We start from the raw sequence: 27,562 nt of genomic DNA, 5'->3' as shown, positions 1-27,562 counted from the left end.
CAGACCTGTCGGTGCAGACAAAGCCAAAAAAGGTTGTCAACCCGGTGAGGTCGCTCAAGGGCGTCGAGCCGAAGACTGGGACACCAAAAGCACTTGTCAAGGTCGTCGATCCGAAGACTTTGGCGACGAGGGCCGTCGACACAGACAAAGGACTCGGAGCTACAAAAGTTGTCGATCCTGCGCGTCGGCCGGACAAGGCCAAAAGTACTACAACCCTCGAGTCCGCACCTGGTGGTGGCTCGAAGGCACCTGTCGAGTCGACGCAGCCGTCCGCCTCCTTCACGAAGCAGGTGTCGGAATCGTTTAAACGCATTAAGGACAAAGCTTCCGCTGTCGATCCGAAGGATACTTCCACGCCGAAGCCTGCCACAAAACCGCAAAAGTCGACAGCGCCTATTCAATTTACGCTGCCGCCGAAAGTGGCGCCGAAGGCGTTTGCGCCGAAAAAGGTCGTCGAGGCGTCCATGAAGGTGTCCACGGGGCCGAAGCCTACCCCTGCGGTTGGGGGCACAAAGCATCGACAACCCCTGCTGGAGGAGCAGTCGGAACAATTCATCGACGCCGACACCGGTAAACTTTCGATTTACAAACGAAAGATCACACCAGCACAGCCTATGGAGTCCTACACAATTCCTTTAAAGAAAAAGAAGGATTCCACGGATTCACCCGTTCTTGTTGAACTAATAGCTCCACGTGGACAGGACACTGCTCCAATCTCGCCCACTTACTCAGAGGTGGAGGCTGGGGAAGGTGCCTATGATGAGTACAACTACCCTGCCGACACTGATCCTGAAGATCAACATGACACATGGGCAGATGCTGCGGACCCAGGGGATCCACAAACTGCCCCAGACACTCAAGTGTATAATGTCAAAACATCACCTACTGAGGACTCAGCGGCATTTAATGCGCTTATTGAAAGGGCAGCCAAAAATCATGACGTCCAGCTCCATGCTGACCCTATTGAGGTGGATTTTTTGTTTGATACCTTTTCCACCTCTGAGAAGACCGTAAAAACTCTGCCTATGCTAAAGGGTGTATTAAAACATGCTGCAGACATTTTTAAAGAACCCACAAGGGCCAGGGTTATAAATCCCAGAATTGAAAAAAAGTACAAGCCGGCGCCTGGGGACCCTACCTACATCAAGGGCCAGTTGCCGTTGGACTCTTTAGTAGTTTCCAATGCCCGGAAGAGGACAAACTACTGGTGATGCTCCTCCCCCTGACAAGGAATCTAAAGTGCTAGAAGCATCAGGGAAAAGGGTGGCCGCTCAAGCAGCCAATATCTGGCGCATTTCAAACACTCAGGCAATCTTGGCCAGATATGACAGGGCACATTACGATACACTTGAGACCCTGTTACAACACTTGCCAGATGAATATAAAGAGGCAGCAGAGATGCTCATACAAGAAGGAAAACTCATCTCAAATGCTTCTATTAAGTGTGCACTGGACGCAGCAGACACCGCGGCCAGGGCCATTAACACCAGTGTGATGTTGCGGCGTCAGGCCTGTGTTAGGAATTAGAAGCCTTGACATGTGGGATTGCATGAAAACCGGTATTTAGCCCATAACCTTAACCCTAATTTCATAGCAATTTATTCACGCTCCCTAGCGCAAGTAAAGAGGCGCGGCAGAACGTAGCCGTTGCTTGGCTTACTGTTCCGGTACCACGCCCCCCTCTCCACTTCCTGGTTCCTGATCGCGTCCTCCGTGGCGTGCTACAGATCTCTCCGGGCGTTCTTGGAGAAAATCCTGCCTGCTTTGAGCTGTCGCCTCTACCTGCAGTATCCCACTAACCGTGTGCTCTGTGAGAAAGTTCGTGCCGGTCTTCGGCATTTCTCTCTCTTCGCTCAAGCAAGCTCTTGCGACTCCCCTACCTTTCCTCACGCATTTTGCGGGCGTCCTGCTCGCCTCGTTTCCTTTCCCTCCAACCTTGTGGCACTAAGCAACCTTTACTTTTTCCCTGTTGTATTTTACCTTCTGAGAGAGAGCGCTCCGCCCTGGTCTTCCTTCGGGGCCGGGTGTCTCTCCTCCTGAGTGTGTAACTGCTCCGCTGTTCATTCCCCTACACAGCCGGTCGGTACACCTCACTCCTTTTATTGTTTGTTCTTTATGTGTCTGGTGTGTGAGTCCTTCGTGAGTTCTTTACTACCTGGCCTGTTTTTGGGTCTCCTGAATTCCCTCTTCACTGAACTCATCGATAAGGCGAGCCTGACCTTCAGTTGGGGTAAGAATACCTGGTACAACCATGCATGTCAATGTTTCATTAGATGCTGTACTATCTGATAGAGTGTACATTACATAGTGCAACTTGGTTTTGTTTCCTAGCCTGGACCACCACCTGAGACTCCTCCTGTTGCAAGCTGACCCCCCTCGTATGAGGAGAGTGGTGGACACTCCTTGGGTTATTCCCTCATACTTTTAGGGGACAGTAGACAGGAGTGTGTTTTATATCGCATTCTTGCTTCTGTGTCCTGGAGGTGGAGGGATTCTTCTTCGTTCCCGCGGAAATTGGTCATTCTGCTAACAGACTGGCTCAGAATCTCCGGGTTCAAGCCGGAGATGCAAACCACCATCCTAAATCAGCCTGTAAACCCTGATCACTTATTTGGACCTGAGGTGGACACCACCCTGGAAAAAATCAAAACGGACACCGAGACTGCAAAGTCTATGGGGGCTCTCCAGTCCCAGAAGTTCAGGGGTGGTTCTTTTCGTCGCTCAAGCAATAGAGGTGTTCCCAGAGGCCAGCTGTCCCAGCACACACAGTACACTAAGAGTGGCGCACAAACCTCATACAACAAACAAAGTAGAGGTGGCTATCTCTGAAACAGCGCCAAAGGCAGAGGTCGTGGAAACAACAGCTCCCGATCCTCCGCCGCCAACAAACAGTGACGCCTTGTCACTGCCCCCGACCATACAACACCAGTCGGGGGGAGACTCCAACAGTTCCTGCCAGTCTGGAAATCCATCACCACAGACAGGTGGGTCAGAAAGCTTATCCAGTACGGTTATTGTCTGGAGTTGACATCCACTCCACCCAACATACCCCCAAAACACCGTCCCATGTCCACAGAGCATTTGCACTTATTGCAGCAAGAAGTACTCGTCATGCTGCAAAAAGGGGCAATCGAGCTGGTACCAGTGGAACAAAGAGGCACAGGAGTGTACTCCCTGTACTTCTTAATCCCAAAGAAAGACGGGTCCCTCAGACCCATACTGGACCTCAGACCCCTAAACCAATACATTCTATCAGAACACTTTCATATGCTCACACTGCAGCATGTTCTTCCGTTGCTCAATCAGGGGGATTTCCTCGCAACATTAGATCTAAAGGATGCATATTTTCACATTCTGCTACATCCGTCACACAGAAAATACCTCAGATTCACCATTCAGAATCAGCATTACCAATTCAGAGTCCTCCCTTTCGGAGTGACTACAGCGCCCAGGGTGTTCACAAAGTGCCTAGCGACAGTGGCTGCGCACCTCAGGAGACAAAACGTTCACGTCTACCCTTATTTGGACGACTGGCTTGTCCAAGCAAAGTCGGCCCAGCAGTGCACTGCCAACATGTCCCACACCATTCACCTTCTTCACGATCTGGGATTCTCACTGAATTACCCAAAGTCACACCTTCAACCCGCCCATGTGCGGCAGTATCTAAGCGTGACAATAAACACTCTGGCAGCCACAGCACAGCAAAATTCAGTGAGGATCAACAGCATTCAATTGCTGATACAGAAATTCAGACTGCAACACTTTTTCCCAGCAGGAGTGTTCATGCAGTTGATAGGCATGATGGCCTCCTGCATCTTCATAGTCCCGCACGCAAGACTACATATGCGTCCGCTGCAAGAGTGCTTAGCACGTCAGTGGAATCAGGCTCACGGACAGTTAAAAGACCTAGTGTTGGTGACCGGTCGTGCATACAACTCTCTGCATTGGTGGAATCCACACAACCTTTGCAAGGGCCGACCGTTCCAGAAGCCTGTGCCACAGATCATCCTAACGACAGACTCATCTCTCCAGGGTTGGGGAGCTCATGTACTCCACTACACGGTGCAGGGACTATGGACAACGCAGCAAAAGAAGATGCACATCAACCACCTAGAGCTGATGGTGATCTTCATGGCAAGGAAGGCATTCAAGGTACATCTGTGCAACAAGGTCGTGTTGATCCGGACGGACAACATGACGGCCATGTACTACATTCAGAAGCAGGGAGGTACACACTCTCCACAGTTGTCTCATCTGGCTCAGAGCATGTGGAAGTGGGCCATTCAAAGGAACATCTTCCTCATGGCGGAACACCTCCCCGGCAAGGACAATCAGATGGCGGATCTGCTCAGCAGGTACAGCCACCAAATGCACGAGTGGGAGATACATCCATCAGTACTCCACCCGTACTTCCAGCAGTGGGGTCATCCAGAGATAGACCTGTTCGCCACAAGGGAAAACGCCAAATGCCAAAGCTTTGCCGCCAGGTTCCCGCACCCACAGTCGCAGGGCAATGCGATATGGATGAACTGGTCAGGCAAATTTGCGTACGCTTTTCCCCCAGCACCTCTAATACCGCTGGTGGCACGAAAGCTAAAGCAACACTCGATGACGCTCATCCTGGTTGCTCCAACGTGGGCACGCCAACCATGGTACACCACGTTTCTAGAACTTTCCGTGGTACCGCATCAAAGGCTGCATCTCACACCCAGACTTTTGACGCAGAACCATGGCGACATTCAGCACCCAGATCCCGCAACAGCTCAACCTGGCGATCTGGCTCCTGGGGTCTTAGAGTTTGGCTACCTCAACTTGCCTCCGGACTGCATGGATATCATACGGGAGGCAAGAAAGCCCACCACCAGAGCATGCTATGCGGCAAAATGGAAGCGGTTTGTCATTTATTGCGTGGACCACAACATAGACCCGTTTGCCGCGTCTACGCACAACATCATTTGTTATCTGTTACATCTTTACAAATGCAATCTAGCATATGCTTCCATTCGAATACATTTATCCGCCATAGCGGTTTATCTCCAAAACAGGCAGCATCTCTCCCTTTTCAGAGTGCCTGCCATTAAAGCCTTTCTGGAGGGACTCAAACGAGTCATTCCTCCCAGGACCCCACCAGCTCCTGAATGGAATCTTAATGTGGTCCTCACCCGACTAATGGGTCCACCTTTTGAGCCTCTACATTCATGCGAGATTCAGTTCTTAACATGGAAAGTGGCTTTCCTAATAGCCATTACGTCACTGCGACGTGTTAGTGAACTCCAGGCACTAACTGTCCAAGAGCCATTCATACAAATTCACTCCAACCGGGTGGTGCTGCGCACTAACCCTACATTTCTTCCAAAGGTGGTTTCACAGTTCCATATCAATCAGACTATTGAACTGCCTGTGTTCTTCCAAAATCCTGAGACAGTGGCAGAAAGAATGCTCCACACTCTCGACGTCAAAAGAGCTTTGATGTATTACATTGATAGGACCAAAGATTTTAGGAAGACCAAACAACTCTTTGTTGCCTTTTCCGCACATCACAAAGGCAACCCCATTTCCAAAGCAGGTATAGCCAGGTGGATCGTTAAGTGTATTCAAATTTGCTATCAAAAAGCTAAGCGCACTTTAACAATCCCCCCAAGGGCCCGCTCCACCCGCAAGTTGGGGGCCTCCATGGCTTTCCTTGGAAATATCCCTTTAGAAGACATTTGTAGAGCAGCAACATGGTCTACCCCACACACATTTACAAAACACTACTGTGTAGATGTGCACTCCAAGCAGCTGTAGGGCAAGCTGTTCTACAAACACTTTTTCAAACTGCTTCAGCTGGCACAGGCGGCCGCCACTAATGGAGGGACTGCTATATATTCTATGCACTAGATATGAATTCAGCAGCCCACATGCCTCGAACCGAATATGCTACTTACCAGTATGCATCTGTTCTTGGCATGTAGGGCTGCTGACATTCATATCGCCCGCCCTCCTCCCCGGCGCCTTTAGCGGCTGCAGCGCTTACACTTAGCATGGTCATCACTCACACTGTTACACTCCATCTTTGCCACAATGGCTAAAAACAATCTGGGGATGGAGTCGATGCCCATGCGCACTGTAGTCCAGGGGAGGAGCCACCTATCTCGTGATACTTCGAAGACTCTTCCAGGACAACAATGTGCAATCATCCGGACCCAACACTAGGCGGCGATCTATGCACTAGATATGAATGTCAGCAGCCCTACATGCCAAGAACAGATGCATACTGGTAAGTAGCATATTTGTTTCTTTATTGTTAAAATCAAAAATTTTGTAATATTTGCATTCATGATTATATCACTTGGTTTAAAACAAACTACCGGAGCTTGTCTACAAGATCGTACTCCTGGATTATTAAAATCATTTTTTAAATATCTCCTTCTTTCTTCCTGCATTTCTGGGCATTTACAAACTAAGTGGATCATATTTTCTTGAAAAACAAGTAGTGGGGGAGGGTCAAAAAGGGCAATTATTTAACGACCAAGGCTACTCATGCCCCTATAATAGCAAAAACAAACAGAAGAAAACCTGGTCAGAAAAACTGTGAGTATGTCATGCTGAGTCTGAGACCATGAGTCCATTGATGACACTAAAGTGATATCACAGGGCTAGAAAAATTCCCATCAGCCCACCCTTCTGGTGGAGTATCGTCACGTGGGAGATGTATCATAAATCCAATTCTTACAGCACCTGGAATTGATGCATAGAAGGATTTTGAAGTTTTTTTGACCACAGTGATTCACTCGTGATGCCAATGGAGTGCAGTGCGCGTGAAAAAAGTGAAAAGTGTGAGATAAAATTGACTCAAAGAACCAAAAATCGGTTTAATTGGTATGGTGCTATGGTCAAAACTAAAAACAGTACCTCAATAGTTTTAAATAATAACTATACAAAGGCATGGTGTTTTATGGTCGACATGTTTCAGCTAGATGGACAACTGGTCCTAGCTTTCTTCAGGACCCGGTGAAATACTGCGACTGCAAATTAACACAAATGAGAATCTAATTATAGTGCTGAATTTGTACACCAATAATGGATAAATCCTACCAGTTGTTCTGAGCCCAGATAGCTACTGGTGATAATCCAATCTTAACGTCTATCCTGAAACAAGATAGAAAAAATGTACAACTCAGATAGTGCAAAAAACGGTCTCAAGAGTACAACAAACAAACAACAAACATACTCGCAATACGGTAGAGAAGTTCTCACCGTTACTCTGTAGCTTAAAAATGCTACTGGATGAGTGTATACAAATCACACTAAGTTAACAAAATAACTGAACTTACCCAGCGTTATGTGGGATAATGCCTCACCTCACCCGGTCACCCACTCGGGAAAAAGGAGGCCCCGCTCTGTCAGAAAGAAATAAGTAAAAGGACCTCAGAGAAATATCAGAGGTACCTAGGTGCTATAGTCACTACTTAGCACTGTTCTGCTGACAAAAACCTAGTTATAATAGAGGAGATTCAACCTCAAAAACAACCATGGCAGGGACCATGCAAGACAGCCCACTTTAGACTAGTGATCAAGAGGAATCTTGTAATATGGGCCAAGAGCATCCCAAACAAGTAACCAACATGTCAAACATAGGAAGTTGTGAAGACATACAAAGAAACAAAGCCCAGATGCCTTAACCAGAAAACAGACAACAAGCGTCCTACCTGTCCGTCGGTACCTCTAGGTGTACATCCGAGAGGGAGTGGAGGTAAAGGACGGACAGGCGCGCCCGTCTTTATATATCCCAGTTAATGGGCCAATTGGTTACAGCGGTGAAATGCGCTAAAGATCGCGGGGCAAAGGTACGCTATACGCCTCGCACATGCGCGATACAATCAGTCTTTCAGAAATGTCTTAAGTAACGCGCATGCGCATTACGGAACGGGCAGGAACACTAAATGAACCGCGCCAGCGTAGTTCAGTTGTCTCAGCCTACTCGCGCCAAACAGTGTGTTCAGTGCAGGGCACATGCGCGGTGAAACGCGGGTGTTAGACGCGTGCGTGCTGATATTCGCGAATGCTGTCTAAAGCCTGCACAATAATCCCAAGTGCATCCACGCTATGTCTGAAGAGTGAATGCATGCGTCCTCAGCTAAATATGAGCGCTGACGATAAGGGAGTTTAATTTCTCTAAGTATAAGTGCACATCCCATAATAATAAGACGGGGCTCACACAGAAAGATGCTGTGCATGGAAGAGTACCTGTCTGATGTAATACAATTAGTATATCATCTATATCATGCAACAAGTATGTATAAAGTTGCCTGATAGAGAACCAGATGAGCATACAGTATAAATAGTTAGTGGTAATCAGTATAAGGAATATGGTACTCTTAAAGGTACTCTAAGCTGATTTTTACTCACATTAAATGATGTTAGAGATGTGAACATGAATACCTGGACAGAGCTCATTACAGTGATGTCCACGGTATATCATCGTTAAGTCCCTGAATATGGCTTTTAAGAAGAAAAATCCATTTCTGTTCTTTCCTAAATAGGAAGTTGGATATATCATTGATGTGAGGAGGGATAAATGGCTGCTCAAGGATTAGCCATTTCATTTCTTCAGCTGAGTGTTTTGCATCTAGGAAGTGGTTCGTAAGTTTGGTGGCCTGTTTTCGACATCTGATTGTGCTCTTACGTTCCCCAATTCTCAATTTAATCTTGCGAGTGGTATAGCCAATGTATTTAAGGGAGCATGGACATGTGATCATGTAAATGACATTGTCAGTATTACAATTCGTATGCCTTTTGAGGATCCATGTTTTGCCTGTACCAATATCAACTGTTTTGGTTTTGACCGTCTGAGGACAGGCGCTACATGATCCACACGGATAATGACCGGAAACCGGTGGGAGATCCCACAAGTTGGCCGTTTTATCACAAATGGAAGTCAAAGGCCTAGTATGGACAAGAATGTCCCTCAGGCTGGGTGCTCTTTTAAAATGAAAAGAGGGGTTTAGGAATGTTAGCATCAGTGATATTAAGAATATCCCAATGTCTGCGAACTGTGCGTTGTCTGTTGTTCAACAGTGCATTAAAGGTACTGACAAACGTGAGTCGTTCCATGGGTGGTTTAGGAGGCCGTCTCTCGATTAATGCCTCACGATTGTTATTCTTTGCACGTTTCCAAGCTCTCTTGACAAGATTACGAGGATATTGTCTATCCTGTAGTTGATTGGCTAGTACATTGGCGTGTTTGTTGAACAAGTCTTGTGAGGAGCAGTTCCTCCTGAGACGGAGAAACTGCCCCACCGGAAGATTGTCCACTAGGGAACGTGGATGATGGCTATCGAAGAGCAAAAGTGAGTTCCTCGCCATTGGTTTCGTGAAGAGCTCACTCTGAAGTGCACCGCCTTCTGGAAAGATGGATAAGTCCAGGAAGGAGAGTTTCTCATGACTGTACTCTAGTGTAAAGTTTAGATGTTCATTTCTTTCATTAAGCCAGAGATGGAAAGCCTGGATCTCTGTGACCGAACCCCGCCAGACCACCAAGACATCATCAATATACCTCTTCCATAGCACCAGATGGTCAAAGAATGGGTTGCTATGGTTGAGGATATGATGTTGCTCAAATTGATGCATGTAGAGGTTGGCGAGGCTCGGGGCAAAGACACTGCCCATTGAAGTCCCAGAAATTTGGAGGAACAATTGGTCCTCAAATTTGAAAAAGTTTTTCATCATAGCCAATTCTGCACATGCTAAGATGAAATTGACAGGAGTGATGCTATCAAGATCTTCTGTTGACAAGAGACATCTGATGGTATCGAGTGTATCCTGCTGCGGTATACAAGTGTAGAGTGATTCTACATCAAAACTCACAAGTAGATCAGTCTCCACATTATAATTAACCGTCGGTAGAAGTCTAAGGACATCAGCTGTATCTTCGAGGTATGTTGGCATTTTCTTGACCAACGGTCTAAGAAAAAAATCAACAAAAGTGGAGAGTGGTTCCAGAAGGGAACCAATCCCTGAAATTATGGGGCGTCCTGGAGGGGGTCTGGTGGCCTTATGAATTTTAGGTAAACAATAAAAACCCGGGGTGATGGGTTTCTCTGTTACCAAAAATCTGGCTTCCTGTGGTGTAATCCAGCCCTCAGTGTTCCCTTCATCCACTAAAGTTTTAATGTCAGCAAGTAGACGCGGAGTAGGGTCCTCAGTGAGACGTTGATAGAATTTGTCATTATTTAATTGTCGCAAACACTCTTGTCGATATTGGGTAAGGTCCATGATTACAGTAGCTCCCCCTTTATCCGCAGGTTTTATAATGATCGACGGATCCTGGGATAGACTATTTAGGGCCTGTTGTTCAAGTTTGGAGAAATTATGAAAAATGCGTCGATCAATATCCTGCATTTGTGCGACGTCATGCCTGACTGCCTGTTCGAAAGTAATAACATGAGAAGGAACTTGATGACTCATAGGAGTGAAAGTTGATTTCGGACGTAATCCTGTATTAGTTGGCATGGCGTCATCTGGTTGAGAGTTCTCAGTCCTGTTTTTAAAAAAGAAAAAAAGCCGTACTTTACGGAAGAACTTCTCAAGTTCAGTTCTCATGAGGAAAGGATCTCCTAGATTGGTCGGCACAAAGCCTAGACCCTTTCTAAGGACTGTCTGCTCAACAGGTGTCAAAACTCGCGAGCTCAAATTGACTATTAAGTCCCGCTCGACTCCCCGCTGGTGCTCTGTTGAGCAGCTTTCCTGCTCCGAGTGTTGGGGAATGTCTGATCGGACTCCCACTGTACAGTCTGTGGACCTCTTCTCCTGCCTCGGTTCTGGCCTCGGCCACGCCCTAAAAAAGACTGGTCAGGGAAGAACTGAGGATATTGATAAGAATTCGGCTGCTGTGCAAATGGTGGTGGTGGTTGAAAACCCCATGGGCCTGGTGGCCACCAAGGGCCTGGATTTTGATAATTGCCCGGATGTTGATTATACATGCCACCTCTCTGGCGGCCGCCTTGTTTAAATGGTCGTTGTGGTTGACCACCCCTTGGACCGCCACCAGTACGGCTGGATGACCCTGAATCGCTAGAGTCAGAACCGGACGATGAATAATTGGAGCCATATTGTCTACCTCTGCTGTTAAAGCTGGGAGCTACATAATCATCGCTGGTATATGGATAAATCTTCACCAGGGAAAAACGATCCAGATCTTTCTTAAATTTATCCATTTTACTGGTTAAGATGTTATCCTTATAGTCTTTATTAGCTTTGTTCGTTTCATCAAGGTGTTTCTTAAATAAAGTACTACACGTGGCTTTAATCTGGCCCTCAAGTATTTGGATATCTATGAGGATGGCATCAGCTATCCTCTTGGCCGTGCTAATAATCAATATTAGCCAGTCTCGTGTACAACGCCACGCTATAAGGGACCAGTCACGCAAAAAGATTTTATCAGTTAAGAACAGCCTAGGGGTATTTGTAACAATCAGGCCCATAGGGGCACACTTACCTCTAAGGTATTGTGCCATGATAGTACCATGAATCGAGGTGCGTGTATGTGATTTTTTCAAGTTGAGCAACGTAACCCAGTCATCTTTGGCTATACTGGGGGTCTCTGTTGGTAAGTCTAATAGATAAGGGTTCTCATCTAAAACCTTTTGAAGCATGTCATCGTCAAATGATACATCTCCCACGTGACGATACTCCACCAGAAGGGTGGGCTGATGGGAATTTTTCTAGCCCTGTGATATCACTTTAGTGTCATCAATGGACTCATGGTCTCAGACTCAGCATGACATACTCACAGTTTTTCTGACCAGGTTTTCTTCTGTTTGTTTTTGCGATCATATTTTCTTCCCATTGGTTGCATTGTCTGCAAGGGGTCGATTTAGATGATCGCAACCATGGCATTTCATGCGTTGATCCTGGAATATAGCCAAATCTCGCTTTAATAAATATATGTTCGAGGCATGTGGGCTGCTGAATTCATATCTATAGCATAGATCGCCGCCTAGGGTTGGGTCCGGATGATTGCACATTGTTGTCCTGGAAGAGTCTTCGAAGTATCACGAGATAGGTGGCTCCTCCCCTGGACTACAGTGCGCATGGGCATCGACTCCATCCCCAGATTGTTTTTTTCCGCCATTGGGTTCGGATGTACTTTCGTTCTCTCAGTTCGGAATCGACATAATTCTCGAGGCCAAAAGGCCTTTTTCTCTCCTTATCGTCGGTATTGTTTGCGTTCGGTGCCCGGTTCTGTTCGGACTCGCCTTCCGAGTTCAACATCCAGGGAGTCGCGTAACTCTTTGGAGCTCGAGGCCCAGTCGACGCAGCAAGACCCTCGACGACGCGACATGGAACGGAGCCCGTTCAAGAAGTGTCCCGTGTGCGGATCGAAGTACCCACACATCGACGTCCACCCGGTGTGCAACAAGTGCCTGTCGCCGGACCACGATGAAGCCAACTGTATGGCTTGTTCCAGGTTTCGTTCGAAGAAAACGATTCGGTTTCGGCGCGTGGCGCGCATGGACGCCCGGCAGTCGGCCCCAGCACCAGTGGACATCTTCGACAGCAAAGAAGCAGACGAACACGACGTTCAGCTGCAGATTTCACCTCCAGCGGAAGAAGTCGACGACGACCCTCAAGTGGATGTCGAAGGCCTACCCGTAGAAGAAGTCGTCGACGAAGTAGGAGACGACGATGAGGCCTATGGGGCCATGGAAGATAGCTCAGAGGACGAGCTATGCCCCGTTCGAACACTAACAAAGGCTCAGGTCGAGGGATCGCCTATCGGCCTTACCCAAGACCTTCTACCAAAATCCACGGCCCGCCTCCCTGCCCGGCTACGGACACTTCGACGGAGCCGCCATTAAAGAAATCGAAACCGAAAGTGAAACCTTCGGTGTCCGCACACCCTAAAGGGGTTCTGGCACAATCGAAACCGAAACGTTCTGAACCACCGTCGACACCCTCGTCCTCCGAGGTGTCGGGACAGCCCAAGCCAAAGAAGCCTGTCGACCCGGCAAAGTCGGTGAAACCCGTCCAGCCGAAGCAGACTGAAGGCGTCGGGCTAAAGCCCAAAAAGGCCGTCCAGACTCCGTCAAGCAAGGGCGTCGAGCCGAAGTCCGGATCGGGCGTCGAGCCGAAGACTAGCAATGGCGTCGAGCCAAAGGTTGGTGCCCCTAAAGCGGTTGCCCAGGACACCAACACAGGCAAGCTTCGGACCGACCTGCCAAAGTCACCGACTATCGAGTCTTCCCACGTTGCGGGACCGAGGTCGTCTGTCGTATCGGCGAAACCGTCCGCTTCCTTCACGAAGCAGGTCTCGGAAAAGACTGTGAAAACCCTCCCAATGCTGAAAGGGGTCCTCAAACGTGCTGCGGACATTTTCAAAGAGCCCACACGGGCAATGGTGGTCAACCCTAGAATTGAAAAGAAATACCGACGGGCACCTGGCGATCCCACTTACATCAAGGGCCAGTTGCCATTGGACTCTCTGGTCGTTTCTAATGCCCGCAAGAGGGCGAATTCGCAAACAACTGGTGAAGCTCCTCCCCCGGACAAAGAGTCCAAAGTGCTAGAAGCATCGGGAAAGAGTAGCAGCTCAGGCGGCCAATACATGGCGTATCTCTAACACGCAGGCACTCTTGGCACGCTACGACAGGGCACACTACGACACACTAAAGACCCTGTTGCAACATCTCCCAGACCAATATAAGGAGGCTGCGGAGATGCTTATCCAGGAAGTGAAGCTCATCTCCAACGCTTCAATAAAGTGGGCACTGGACGTTGCCGATACTGCAGCCAGGGCAATTAACACCAGTGTGATGTTAAGACGACAGGCATGGCTCAGAATCTCTGGATTTAAGCCTGAGATCCAAACAACCATCCTCAACCAGCCAGTTAACCCTGACAGATTGTTTGGTCCAGAGGTGGATACCACCTTGGAAAAAATAAAAAAGGATACCGAGACTGCCAAGTCCATGGGAGCTCTCCAATCCCAACAGTTTCGGGGGAGCACTTTTCGTAGCTCAGCAATAGGGGTGTTTCCAGAAGCCAGATGTCCCAGCAAACACAATTCAATAAAGGTGGGGCGCAATCCTCTTACCCCAAACAGAATAGAGGAGGTTATCGAGGCAACAACGCCAAGGGCAGAGGCAAGGGCAACAACAACTCCCGTTCCTCTGCCTCCAACAAACAGTGACGCCCTGTCACTGCCCCCCGACCATTCCACGCCTGTCGGGGGGTGACTCCAGCGGTTCCTGCCAGTCTGGAAAAACATCACCACAGACAGGTGGGTCAGGAAACTTATCCAGTACGGCTATTGTTTGGAGTTCACATCCACTCCACCCAACATACCACCAAAACACCGTCCTCTGTCCACAGAGCATTTGCACTTATTGCAGCAGGAGGTTCTTGTCATGCTGCAAAAGGGCGCTATAGAGCTCGTGCCAGTGGAGGAGGAAGGCACAGGGGTGTACTCCCTGTACTTCTTAATCCAGAAGAAGGACGGGTCCCTCAGGCCTATTCTAGACCTCAGGCCCCTAAACCAGTACATTCTCTCAGAACACTTCCACATGCTGACGCTGCAACAGGTTCTTCCACTCCTCAATCAGGGAGACTTCCTCGCAACCTTAGACCTCAAGGATGCTTACTTCCACATTCCACTCCATCCATCACACAAAAAATACCTCAGATTCACCATTCAAAATCGGCATTATCAATTCAAGGTCCTTCCTTTCGGAGTGACCACGGCCCCCAGAGTGTTCACCAAATGTCTAGCAACAGTAGCGGCGCACCTCAGGAGACAACACATCCATGTCTACCCTTATCTGGACGACTGGCTGGTTCAGGCAAAGTCGGCCCAGCAGAGCGCCGCCGACATGTCCCACACCATTCACCTTCTTCACAGTCTGGGGTTCTCCCTGAACTATCCAAAGTCGCACCTTCAGCCAGCCCATGTGCGGCAATATCTAGGTGCAACGATCAATACTCTGGCAGCCACGGCTCAGCCAACTTCAGTGCGGATCAACAACATCCAGTCGCTAATCCAACAGTTCCAACCGCAACACTCGCTTCCTGCGAGAGTGTTCATGCAGTTGATAGGCATGATGGCCTCCTGCATTTTCATAGTCCCGCACGCGCGGTTACATATGCGTCCGCTCCAGGAATGCTTAGCGCATCAGTGTTGGTCACCGGTCGGGCATACAGCTCTCTGCATTGGTGGAATCCACGCAACCTTTGCAAGGGCCGACCGTTCCAAGAGCCTGTCCCACAGATCATCCTGACGGCGGACGCATCTCTCCAGGGATGGGGAGCTCATGTACTCCACTACACAGTGCAGGGACTATGGACAATGCAACAAAAGAAGATGCACATCAACTACCTAGAACTGATGGCAATCTTCATGGCACTAAAATCATTCAAAGTACATCTGTGCAACAAGGTTGTGTTGATCCGGACGGACAACATGACAGCCATGTACTACATCCAAAAGCAGGGAGGTACACACTCTCCACAGTTGTCTCATCTGGCTCAGAGCATGTGGAAGTGGGCCATTCAAAGGAACATCTTCCTCATGGCGGAACACCTCCCGGGCACGGACAATCAGATGGCGGACCTGCTCAGCAGGTACAGCCACCAGATGCACGAGTGGGAGATACATCCATCAGTACTCCGCCCGTACTTCCAGAAGTGGGGTCATCCACAGATAGACCTGTTCGCCACAAGGGAAAACGCAAAATGCCAAAGCTTTGCCACCAGGTTCCCTCACCCACAGTCGCAAGGCAATGCGATATGGATGAACTGGTCAGGCAGATTTGCGTACGCTTTTCCCCCAGCACCTCTCATACCGCTGGTGGCAAGAAAGCTAAAGCAACACTCGATGACTCTCATCCTGGTTGCTCCAACGTGGGCACGCCAGCCATGGTACACCACGTTTCTGGAACTCTCCGTGGTACCGCATCAAAGGCTACACCTCACGCCCAAGCTTTTGACGCAGAGCCATGGCGACATTCAGCATCCAGATCCGCAACAGCTCAACCTGGCGATCTGGCTCCTGAAGTCTTAGAGTTTGGCTACCTTGACTTGCCTCCTGAATGCATGGATATCTTACGGGAGGCAAGAAAGCCCACCACCAGAGCCTGCTATGCAGCAAAATGGAAGCGGTTTGTCATTTACTGTGCTACACACAACATCAACCCGCTAGACGCATCCACTCCCAACATCATCTGCTATTTGTTACATCTTTACAAATGCAATCTAGCATACGCTTCCATCAGGATACACTTATCCGCCATAGCGGCTTATCTCCAGAACAGGCAGCATCTCTCCGTCTTCAGAGTGCCTGCCATTAAAGCCTTCCTAGAAGGGCTGCAGCGGGTCATCCCTCCCAGGACCCCGCCAGCTCCTGTATGGAACCTCAATGTGGTCCTCACCAGGTTGATGGGCCCACCTTTTGAGCCTCTACATTCATGTGAGATTCAGTTCTTGACATGGAAAGTGGCTTTTCTCATTGCCATTACGTCTCTACGACGTGTTAGTGAGCTACAGGCGCTCACTGTACAAGAGCCATTCATTCAAATTCACTCCAACCGGGTGGTGCTGCTCACTAACCCTAAATTTCTTCCTAAAGTGGTTTCGCAGTTCCATGTCAATCAGACCATTGAACTGCCCGCATTCTTTCAAAACCCAGAAACAGTTGCCGAAAGAATGCTGCACACTCTTGATGTCAAACGAGCCTTGATGTACTACATCGATAGGACCAAAGACTTTAGGAAAACACAACAACTCTTTGTTGCCTTCTCAGCCCAGCACAAAGGCAACCCCATTTCCAAGGCAGGTATAGCCAGGTGGATCGTTATGTGCATTCAGATTTGCTATCACAAGGCTAAGCGCACTTTAACGGTCCCGCCAAGAGCCCACTCCACCCGAAAAGTGGGGGCCTCTATGGCTTTCCTTGGTAATATCCCTTTGGAAGATATTTGTAGAGCAGCCACATGGTCTACACCACACACATTTACTAAACACTACTGTGTAGATGTGCACTCCAAGCAGCTGTAGGGCAGGCTGTTCTTAAAACGCTTTTTCAGACTTCTGCAGCTGGCACAGGCGGCCGCCGGTAATGGAGGGACTGCTATGTATTCTATGCTATAGATATGAATTCAGCAGCCCACATGCCTCGAACTGAATATGCTACTTACCAGTATGCATCTGTTCTTGGCATGTAGGGCTGCTGACATTCATATCGCCCGCCCTCCTCCCCGGCGCCTGTAGCGGCTGCAGACTTTTTAACACGTACTCTTAGCATGGCCATCGCTTACACTATTACACTCCATCTTTGCCACAATGGCTAAAAACAATCTGGGGATGGAGTCGATGCCCATGCGCACTGTAGTCCAGGGGAGGAGCCACCTATCTCGTGATACTTCGAAGACTCTTCCAGGACAACAATGTGCAATCATCCGGACCCAACACTAGGCGGCGATCTATGCTATAGATATGAATGTCAGCAGCCCCACATGCCAAGAACAGATGCATACTGGTAAGTAGCATATTCATTTTTAATTTTACAGACCAAGGTATTTCTAAATAGGGCTGCGATTTGGGGATCTTGTACTCCTTTAGAACCATCCATGCATGTGCTCTTTTATTAAACAGCTCTTTGTCTTTCAGCAGTCACATTCATTTTGTTATTCCCTTAATTGTCTTTTTGAAGGTTGTTGATGTTATAGCCATTTCCCAAACCTCATGTGCCGATAACTCATTCAATGCAATTTGAAAATATTTCCAAAATTGTGAACTTTGATCTCGCTGTATTTCTTGCCAGAGTAAGCCACACATTGGATTAGAGGTATTAGTTCTTATCAGTTCCCATACCTTTATATATTGACCCATCTTTGCAATTTCTGGTTGGATATACCAAATTCCAATCTAATTTGTGCAGGTGATGCATTAGTGGGAAGCCGAAACTAAAATATAAAAACCAAACTATAGTAATAGCATTATTTAAAAGGACATTGTCCTTACCGCTAAGTGCTTTGCTACTATAGGTGAGGCTGGCAGCAATTTTGCATTTATTACCTTTAACAGTGGGAGATAACTAGCCCACCCCCCTAGGAACTCTGCAATGTACGAAATGCCACAATTAGGGAGTTACTTCTCTTTATCAGCTCTGTTTTATGTTGACAAAATGAGCTCTCATCATCAAGCAAAACACCCAGGTATTTATAAGTTTTCACTTGTTCTAAATGTCGATTTTGCAAATACCATTTATATTTACTTTGTTTCAGTGCCTTGTTATTACCTTCCATTACTTTCGTTTTAGCTTAATTTATTACCATCCTGTTCTCCATTGAGTATGTTGATATTTTATTTATAAGACATTGTAGTCCTATTTTTGTTTGACTTAGCAAAATAATGTCATCGGCATATAATAGATTTGAAATATGTCTTTCTGCTAAATTAGGTGGATGAGCAATCTCGTTATCTTAAACTTCTGTTAAATCAGATAAAAATAGATTAAAAAGGTAGGGTGCAAGAACGCACCCTTGTTTTAAACCCTGGGATGTTTACATTTTCCTAGATAGTTGCGTGCCTTTACCTAGTCGAACCCTAGTCCAGGTCTCGGTATATAATAATTGAATTGCTTTTAAAAGGCCAGGGCCGATACCTTGTTTCTCCAATTTTCCCCAGAGAATTTGCCAATTTACACAGTCAAAAGCTGGTTTAAAATCCACGAACCATAAGTATAGCGGTTGTTTCCACAGTTAATATTTTTCAATTAAGATTGCAAGTATTAATATATTGGTTGCCGTACCTTGTCCTTGCATAAAGCCTGATTGATTTGGCGGAATTATCTGCATTCTTGTTGCTCAATCTGATAGTTCTGACAGGAGGATTGCTGCAAAGAGGTTTGCTTCTGTATCTTGCAACATAATTAATCAATAGTTTGTTAGTGGTTCCCACTCTCCGCTTTTATAAATAGGTGATCCTATTGAGCCTTTCTAAGACTCTGGTATAATGGATTCTTGCAATGGTTGATTAAAAACTCTTGTTAGGTAACCTGCCCAGATTGGAGCATTCTCTTTGTAGAGGGCAGCTGGGATACCCATGGGGACCAGGGGCTCCATCAAGTCTCTGTTTATGAATAAGCTTACATACTTGATCTTCAGTTATATGTAATTCATTTTCCTTACTATCCTTTGATCGTCTCGTATTATCTGGACCTGGATTAAACTCCCCATCTGGTTTGTGATTCAAATGAAGTTCTAAAAACGTAACCCAACTAGATTCAGTTACTATGAAGGATGTTGTTTTCTACTAACTCTATTCAAGTTATTAATCAATTTCCAGAATTCTCTTGTGTTAATCTTTTTGCTAGTGTATAGGGCTTTTGCCCACAGGGCCTGTTTTGCTTGTGATTTCTCTTCCAATCATTTTACTGAACGCTACTGCTTTCACTGGGATAGTTTCCCGTCATTGTAGTGGGCTGCACTTAGTATACCGGTCGGTGTGTTATAGCTGTCTGTGGCCTTTACACCCTGTGCTAGTGATCTGTGCTGGGAATAGCCCTCCCTGTACTCTCACCCAATCCCTATTAGGCCTTTATTTCTTGCTAGGATCGTCTGCCTAATGTGATCACCGCATGCCCTTTGGTGACACAATGTGCCCCTTGTACCATGCTTTTTCTTGGGCATTAGCAACCAACCTGCCTGCCCTGAGGGCTTTTGTTATGCCTCGTGAGTGTTGGCCAGGGCTGTCACATTGCTGAAACTCTCCCCCTCCGTAGAGCCATCTACATCTGTAGCTGTTGTCCACTTCTGCCTTATTCTTCCAGATGCTGCCAGATTCTTGATTGTGGGCTTTCCACCGCCCATGAACAGCCCTAATGTTAGCCGAAGTGCCATCTTCACTCTAGTCTTTGCCCACCGAGAGCCTGACAGTTTGAAGGGGCATTACTGGTTTACCTGGTTCGATTACCATGGCATTTCAGAGAAAAGAGGAGGGATTCTGTCTGATTCCAAAGAAAAAATTGTTAGCCGTGAACCCTATGGAATACCTCTTCCTGTCTATTAGATTGCACTTACCATACAATAAAGGCGACGAGGAAATGCTGTTCTCACATCCTGTAACCAATAACTTCCTGAGAGACTTGCTTCAAAGATTTACTCCTGTTAAACCCCCTGCTCCTTCAGGGGAAAATCAATGAGGTACTTTCTGGAGTAGGCGCATCTCCATTCAAACTCAATCATTTTGCCTAACATCCCTGGCTTAAAGAAATGGCTTTCCTTGTGGCGATTATCCCAACTTGGAAAATAAGCAAGAGCCTGGCATTCTTGGATATGACACTGTAAAATCTACAGCTCATCTGATAGAACCCTGAAATGGTCTACAGGTTTCATATCAGCCTGGGCTCTCTCCTTATTTTTCTTCGAATTTCTGGCCGACTTGGGTGTAGCGTTTTCTGTGTGTTCGAGAATAGCAAAACGTGCTTTAAGAGCAAGCCAAAATGGGCTAAGCTTTATTTGGGGCAAATGGCAAAGCCTGTTGCTAAATGGTTCGATGGCATTCATTTTGCATGTTAACACACTCTAACTTGTAAATCTCTATGCTATGTTAAAACACTCCATGTGAGAAAAAACTAATACAGCAGCACTCTTGGAAACCAATACTTTGTTGAATTGTGAAATATAAAAAATGCTGAAAGTCTTTTGCTGCCACTACTGCCTGGACTGAGATGGCTTGATGGGCACTCCTGCGGGCGAGTGTACCACCACACTGTGTCCAAATGAAGACTGCATCTTAGCAGATCTTCTATTTACTCCTTGCTACTGTATGTCAGAAAGCGTGAATCTATACCTGATCCAATGCTAAACAAAGTTAAGCCACCGCAAAGCTATTTACTCGTTGCTACTGTATGTCAGAAAGCATGAATCTATAACTGATCTAATGCTAAACAAAGTTAAACCACTGCAAATACAATTCTCCTCCAACAGTGGGATGTTTTATGTATTAAAAGCACTCTCATAAGAATTTGGTGATAATTGCATGTACATTTTCGTAATATATTTTAGATTGTTGTTTGGTGGGGTGGAGTTTCTCTGCAACATATTTTCTTGCCTAACCATCCAGTGTGCCTCTGCTGGGTTTGTGGATTGACTATCTGGGATTTGGATGACAGGGGCTGGGGAGCAGGAGTGGCTCAGGATAGTCTAGGTGAGTCAGGAAAGGGCTGAATAGACCTGGGGTGCATTTAGAGTAGGGGGAGGAGATTTCCTTGCACCTGAATTGGCCTGGTCTGCCTCTGGCAATACCGTCTCCACCTCCTGCCAGGAAGCCACACCAGAGAAGGCACAACTGGTTTTGGCTGGGCACAGACACTTTCTGCCTAAGAGATCAAAGGATTTTGGGATATAAATATTGGGGCCCAGACGCCTGAACTTTAGAACTCTTTTGGACCAAGAAGACTGCCTAGAAGAATAGCCGGAGAAGCTGTGAAGAGGCACTGCCACTTTGCTGTGTGCTTTGCTGTGTTGGCCTGCAGTGCCTGCTTCTGTCTTGGGCAGTGAAAGGACTGGGCTGGACATTCTGCAATCTACTTTTGTGAGTTTCTCCAAGGTCTTGAGGTAGAGCTTTCACCCTGTTCAAGAAGTCTCAGGAACAGCAAAGACTTCAAGCTCTTCTGCCCTCAGCACTGGGGACTGTGTGATTTGTGCTGTAACAGAAGAAAAAGTAACTCGATGACGCCGCTGCCGACTCTGTGTACTGAAGGCACCGCAGAGAGCAACGCGCACCGCGACCCTGTCTCACCAACGATGCCTGCTGATGCCGCCACTGAGCTGCTGCTCGCTCCACGACCTGTGAACCCCGCACTCCGCCCCGCTTCATGACGATGCCTAGGTTTCCCCGACGACGACGCTCCACGGCGAAATTGATACAGCTGCTTGCACCGTCGTTCGAGGGCACCGCTCGTAAAGTTACACGACACACCGCTCTCATCCCGCACCGCAGCCTTGACCTACCGACGCCAGCGCCATCGACCCCAGTTCGTCCGCCGATGACAGCGCTTCAGCAACACTACCACTGCTTGGACCGCGACCTGTCAGCACCGCGACGAGCACCGCATTCACTTCACTCCACGACCCTAGTCTCACCAACGCCATCTGACGCCGCCACCGAGCCGCTGCTCGCACCGCGACCTGTGTGTACCACAGCGCTGCACTTCGCACCGCAGCACCCGAAGCCTGCCGACGCCAGCGCTCATGACTTCAAAAGAGAGGAGTTTGATCTCAACGCGTGTGACTTCGACTCCTGCACCGACTTCTGGAACCGATGCCTTCGGACGCCGTGCTTCCGGAAGCTCAACAAGAGGTCGCCGACGCCCTGCATTTCTAAAAGGTACTATTTGCGAGTCTTCCCGACACCGTAGCTGGCCTGCGACGCAGCTGTCAGCCAGAAGTGTTTGGATTTCTTTGCTCACGATGCCGTGATAGCCTCGTACGGAGCTATCGACATCAAGGACCGATTTTATTTTTTTCTCAAGCATATTTTGATAACGGAAGATTTCTAAGTACTGTATTGTGGATTTTTATCGTGTTTGGTCTTGTCTTAAGTATATAAAAATATTGGATATTTTTCTAAACTGGTGTGGTGTCCTTTTGTAGTGCTTACACTGCATTACTGTTGGCTGTGTGAAAATGCTTTACACACTGCCTCCACGATAAACCTGACTGCTCGTGCCAAGCTACCAAGGGGGTGAGCAAGGTTATTTTAGGAGTGTAACTCTCCTCATTCTGACTAGAGTGGTGATTTCTGCCTGGATTTGACGCATGCCCTAGCCTACCAAAAACCCATTTCTAACTGTAAATGTCATTAGTCTGGAGAAAAGGGGCATATGGACTACTGGTTGTAAGGGTTAGTCAAAGGAGTGGAGCTACTGCTGGAGGCCAGTAACTATGCCGTAGTGAGCTTGCTTGTATAACATGTCTGTGGCTCAGAAGGAGTTTGGCTCATTATTTGCATTGTCTCCCTAGACTCAACAGCCCCAGAATACCCTACAGCGTGGCATCCCCACAGCCCGCTCCATGCTGTCCAGCTTTGCTCAGGGCCCACAGCTGTCTGTGGCGGGAGGCCTCCTTGGCATGCCAGGTAAGGAATCAAGCAGAAGAGCGGGGCAAGACATATGGAGGCCAGGGCCTCCTTGGAAGGGCCCATCATTCCCCTACATTTCTCTAACTTTCCTTTCTTCTCCCTGCGCAGGTGTGAACATTGCATATCTTAACGCTGGTATTGGAGGCCACAAAGCTGTCAGCTTGGCGGATCGGCAGCGGGAGTACCTCCTGGACATGATCCCACCTCGGTCTATATCGCAGTCCATCAGCGGACAGAAATAACGCCTGTGCAAGCCCCTCCCACCTCCTCTTTCTGTCGCATGCAGTGCCTGTGCTGGAGCCTACCATACCAAGGGAAAGAAACTGTGTCCAATTTGGGCTTGAATGCCCCTTGCCAGTCTGTGGCCGTGAGCTGCTTCCGGTCGCAAGGCTTGCCCCACCCGCTCCCAGTCAGGAGGACCCATGTGCAGTACTATAAAGCATATATATATCTTTACGCTTCTTTTATGCTGGTGGTTTGTTTTTATGATACTTTCATTTTTTTGCTAGCAATTGAAAATTTAAAGATTCCTTTCTGGTTAACAATTTTCCAGAGAAACATGGACTTGTGGGTTCAAGCTGCAACTGTTTGCAGGGAAGGTGGATGGGTGGAGGCGAGATGCCAATGATACTGTTACGCACTTAGTGGTATAGCGGTGGAGAAGCTGTGAATGCAATACTGTTTCTCTGCTGCCTTCGCTACGAAAATCAAGCAACATTTCTTCTCTGTTCCCTGGTGTGATTAGGGGACACCTAATATCTTATTGAGGCTGGGTATTGCCTTTTGTTGGTGGCTCTGAGGACAGGCTGGACTCATACACTCATCTCTCTTGTTTCAGCCCCACTCATCCTATTCAACCACATTTCTATTGTATTGTTCGGGATTCTTCAGGTCTATCTCGGGCCTTTTGCTTGGGCTTTATGGCACAGTGACATAAACATCTCCTTGGGAACTGTGTTAGCCTGATATTATCCTCCATGTTTTAGGTCAAGTCATCTTTACCTCTTTCCAGATGCAGACAGCAGTTGCGTGATAAGGCAGCGACTTTGAATATATTTGCCGCTCTTACAGAAAAGATGGGACCTTGAAGGAGTGGTGGAACGTACAAGGAATTCTAGTATTGAAGGTAACGGCTTGTGAAGTAACCCCTACCTAAAAAAAGATGAATGTCCTCTTTCACACTGAAAAGAGTGAGGACCAGACACTAGAGAGTGGCCTACCTTTTGACAGTAGTGTGGCGGCTGTTGTCTAATCAACCGTGCTTTCGCTTCTGTCTTTGCTGTGTCCTTAGCATTGGTTTGTTTGTTTAATTTCCTTGAGCCCTCTTGACCGATCGGTTTCTGTGTTCATCAGTTAGTTTGTGTTGTATGTAGGTTAATGAAAATTCTCTTTCTACTTCTCAGCACTATCCATTTGAGAGCCAATTTTGTAGCTTTTAAATGTTGGTTTTTGGTCTTAGTGTAGGTCACAACATCCCTTATATTCTGGCACTAGTGGTGTCGACACTGAGAAAGTACAGCTGTTGCTCTGTGTATTTATTAGGTTCTGTGACAGTTTGGCAAAACCAGGTGGATAAGCTAATGCTGTGATTTCTGAGAATACAATAGGACAAGAGTAACAACGAAAGACTGACAATTCAATGTTTCTGGTGCAAGAGGGACGCAATATGTAGAATGGAAAGCACAGAATCCTATTAAAATGATGAGGATTAGGAGCGAGTCCATGCTCAAGATGGTGGGCTATAACGATACAGGGCCTACTGGTGACATAGATTATTGGGCCTGCAGAGTGTGCCTACCTGACATGGACGCGGCAAACCCAGAGAATAGGGGCACCCATAGACGAGGTCATGGAGCCTCAGAGCTTAGGTCTTCTGTCGACCTGGGGTCACAGAGTACTTGGAATGGAGCCATCCTGAGATTATGGTACTTGAAGTACATTGGGAGGGATGCTCCTTGAGTATGGAGAGCAAAGAGGACGGGGCTTCCAAAAGAACTGCACGCACAGAAAGTAAATGATAATAGACTACCCAGAGACTAAAGTAAGAGACAATCTCCTGAGACAGCAGTAGATTGTAAATGGAGCTGGGTGGGTGTAGGAGCTCCCATAAGTGGTTTTCACAGAGATGATATCTAAGACAATGCACAATTGCCATAATTTGCTTTTGTGTAATTACGCAAAATTTCAGAAAAATTAAGCAGAATTACTCCTACTTACATGAAATGCAAAACCAGCATTTGGTGCCATATTTTCTTGCGAAGTGCGTACTCCTCTCCATTTTGGACACAATGGATGCAAAAAATGTTCCTGTGTACTCACGCTAAATGTTTGTTACGAACGGCACGTGGCATGTATACATACATCATTTCTGCAATTTTGCATAAAAGTACAACGTGAGATTACACTGGCATAATGGAAGTTTCACTCAGGCCTAAAGCTAATGTCTGGCTTTGAGAGTTGGGATACAGAGAGTACATTCATACTCAGGCTAGGGTCAGAATATGCGTGGTGCGGTTGTAGCTAGCATCCAGAGTGCAAGGAAAGGAGTGCCCGTGGGATGGACACTTAAGGAGAATGTTAAGTAATAAGCCACTTAGAGACAAGAAGCATAGATGATGAAGGGCACAGAGAGAACATGAGTGTGGAGAATTTGCCAGCCTCAGACTTGGCTGCAGAAAGACCACATTTATGCAGCCCACTGGCTCGTTAAATTTTCTGCTACCTTATTCACCTCCACTGGAAACTTGCTTCATGCTTGTGGGTAATGTTATTAGATGTTCTCAAAAAGACTGAAGCTTGTACGCTGTTGTCTGTTTGAAGACTTGTTTGCACAGATATTGTTCTGCCGCTTTGGTCTTTTCCCTACTTGATCGTGCCAGCAGAGTGTGCCAGGGTATTCCCAAATAGGTCCTTTTTCATCCGCAGTGAGGGCAGAATGGAGTGGGTATGTTTTCGGACTGCTCTTTGTCACAGGGACTGTGCCCCATCCACACTTTCTTTCTTTAATTCATTGTAGCACAGCAGGTCAACTTTAGTATGCTCTTCGTGACACGTCTGCCTTCTTTTGGGCGAACTCCATCTTTCCTGCACCGCAAAACCATCCATTATCTTCCTGTGAGGTCCTTGAAATCTTTCAACTCTGTGCTTTGGTGGAACTTAAGACTTTCATGATAAGTACACATATTTTCTTGTGTTATGCCTCACTTGTTGAATGCTCTGCCATTTATTTGAGCCGCACAAGAGAAAAGAGCATTTATTGTAAATAGGAACACCAAGAGTCTCCCATGAGTCCGGTCAACATAGGAATCTGCTTCTCTGAAAACATGGCCCCAGGTTACATAGGAAGTGACTTTCCAGAGTCTGTAGGCCTTTGGTATAGGGTATGAAGCAGGCATCGCCTTTGATGCAGGAGAGTGCCACTGTAACAAATTGTGACTTAAACCAAAAATCTTGGGCCATAGGGTGCTTATGGTGCCCTTCTCTTCCAGGAGTTTTCCCAACACTGTATGAATTTAGTAGGAGTAGCAGAACATAGGACTGGGCCTTCTGAGTCTGATAGTGTGGTAAATGGAGTCACTAGCTACTTTATAGTTGGACTTCTGGCCTAAGTGCATTGGGGTGTTCCTGCTAATCCACTTCTGTTGTTGATAGGGGGGCATCTTTCTACAGCTGCCCAGATCTGAAATGTGGAGAGGCTGTGCAAGGAAAGCTCCAGTTTCTCATTGATTGTGTGCCCAGTCTGAGCTGCCAGACTCCTGTAGGGTCGCTGGCAGAATGTGTGAAGAGTTTAGCATCTTATACGGCTGTTTAATGATGAGTATGCAGTTATGCACCAGAACTCCCAATCCATGCTTCTTTTGCTCCTCACTCTACAAAGCTCTTACACTGATTCCTAAAAGAGGTGCAAGGTGGTAGGAGTTGGGCACGCTGGGCATGCCAGTCTCTGGTATGTGGATTGGAAGGTTATTGCCTGTTGAATCACTATTTCGTCTGGCTTTAAACGTCGACTTGTGCAGTGTATTCTGCCTCCATTTCGTAGGGCTTGCAAGGGGCACCAGTTGTCTCCTGCATGACAGGAGGCAAGGTCTATTACCCAGGCTTCGCATGCAGTACTTGAGAAGAATAACTCCTCTGGGATGGGTGGGGTGGCAGGTAGACTAGCAGCTACATGCCGAAAGATATTTGTAAAATCTCATTTTTGATTGTTACAGTGATACTATGATCTAAAACGGCTCGAGGAGCGGCCCTTTGGTAGAGATCCTCGGAAAGGAAATGGAGGGCCAGAGAAATCTTGACCAAGAGGTGTAGTTACGTAGCTTCCTTAGTTTCCACACCGGGGTCTTTGGGAAATGCCTCGCAATGCGAGAGCATGAGTCTGGAATGCACATCAACGGCGAGTGTTGTGCTATTGAAGAGGCTGCATCAGGACCTTCTGAGTGAA

The 27,562-nt window shown here is 47.3% G+C and overlaps 1 protein-coding gene across 9 annotated transcripts in view; it reads left to right on the top strand.

The window, feature by feature from the left end:
- The window catches only part of GATAD2B (GATA zinc finger domain containing 2B), a 313,011-nt gene extending 289,434 nt beyond the window's left edge, over positions 1-23,577 (top strand). For 5 of the 9 annotated variants that reach the window (XM_078669088.1, XM_078669089.1, XM_078669092.1 and 2 more), the window contains exon 10: positions 23,004-23,577. In XM_078669088.1, coding sequence (XP_078525214.1) covers positions 23,004-23,363 — 360 coding nt within the window. In that variant the 3' untranslated portion in view covers positions 23,364-23,577. The remainder of the gene's footprint in view (positions 1-23,003) is intronic. The other 4 variants (XM_078669093.1, XM_078669094.1, XM_078669095.1 and 1 more) reach the window with 1 other exon arrangement.
- The last annotated feature ends 3,985 nt before the right edge of the window (positions 23,578-27,562 follow it).

Source organism: Lissotriton helveticus, chromosome 12 (genome assembly GCF_964261635.1).
Source record: "Lissotriton helveticus chromosome 12, aLisHel1.1, whole genome shotgun sequence".
Taxonomy (NCBI): domain Eukaryota; kingdom Metazoa; phylum Chordata; class Amphibia; order Caudata; family Salamandridae; genus Lissotriton; species Lissotriton helveticus.
Note: the sequence above shows the minus strand (reverse complement) of the source record. Positions and strands in the feature narration are given on the sequence as shown.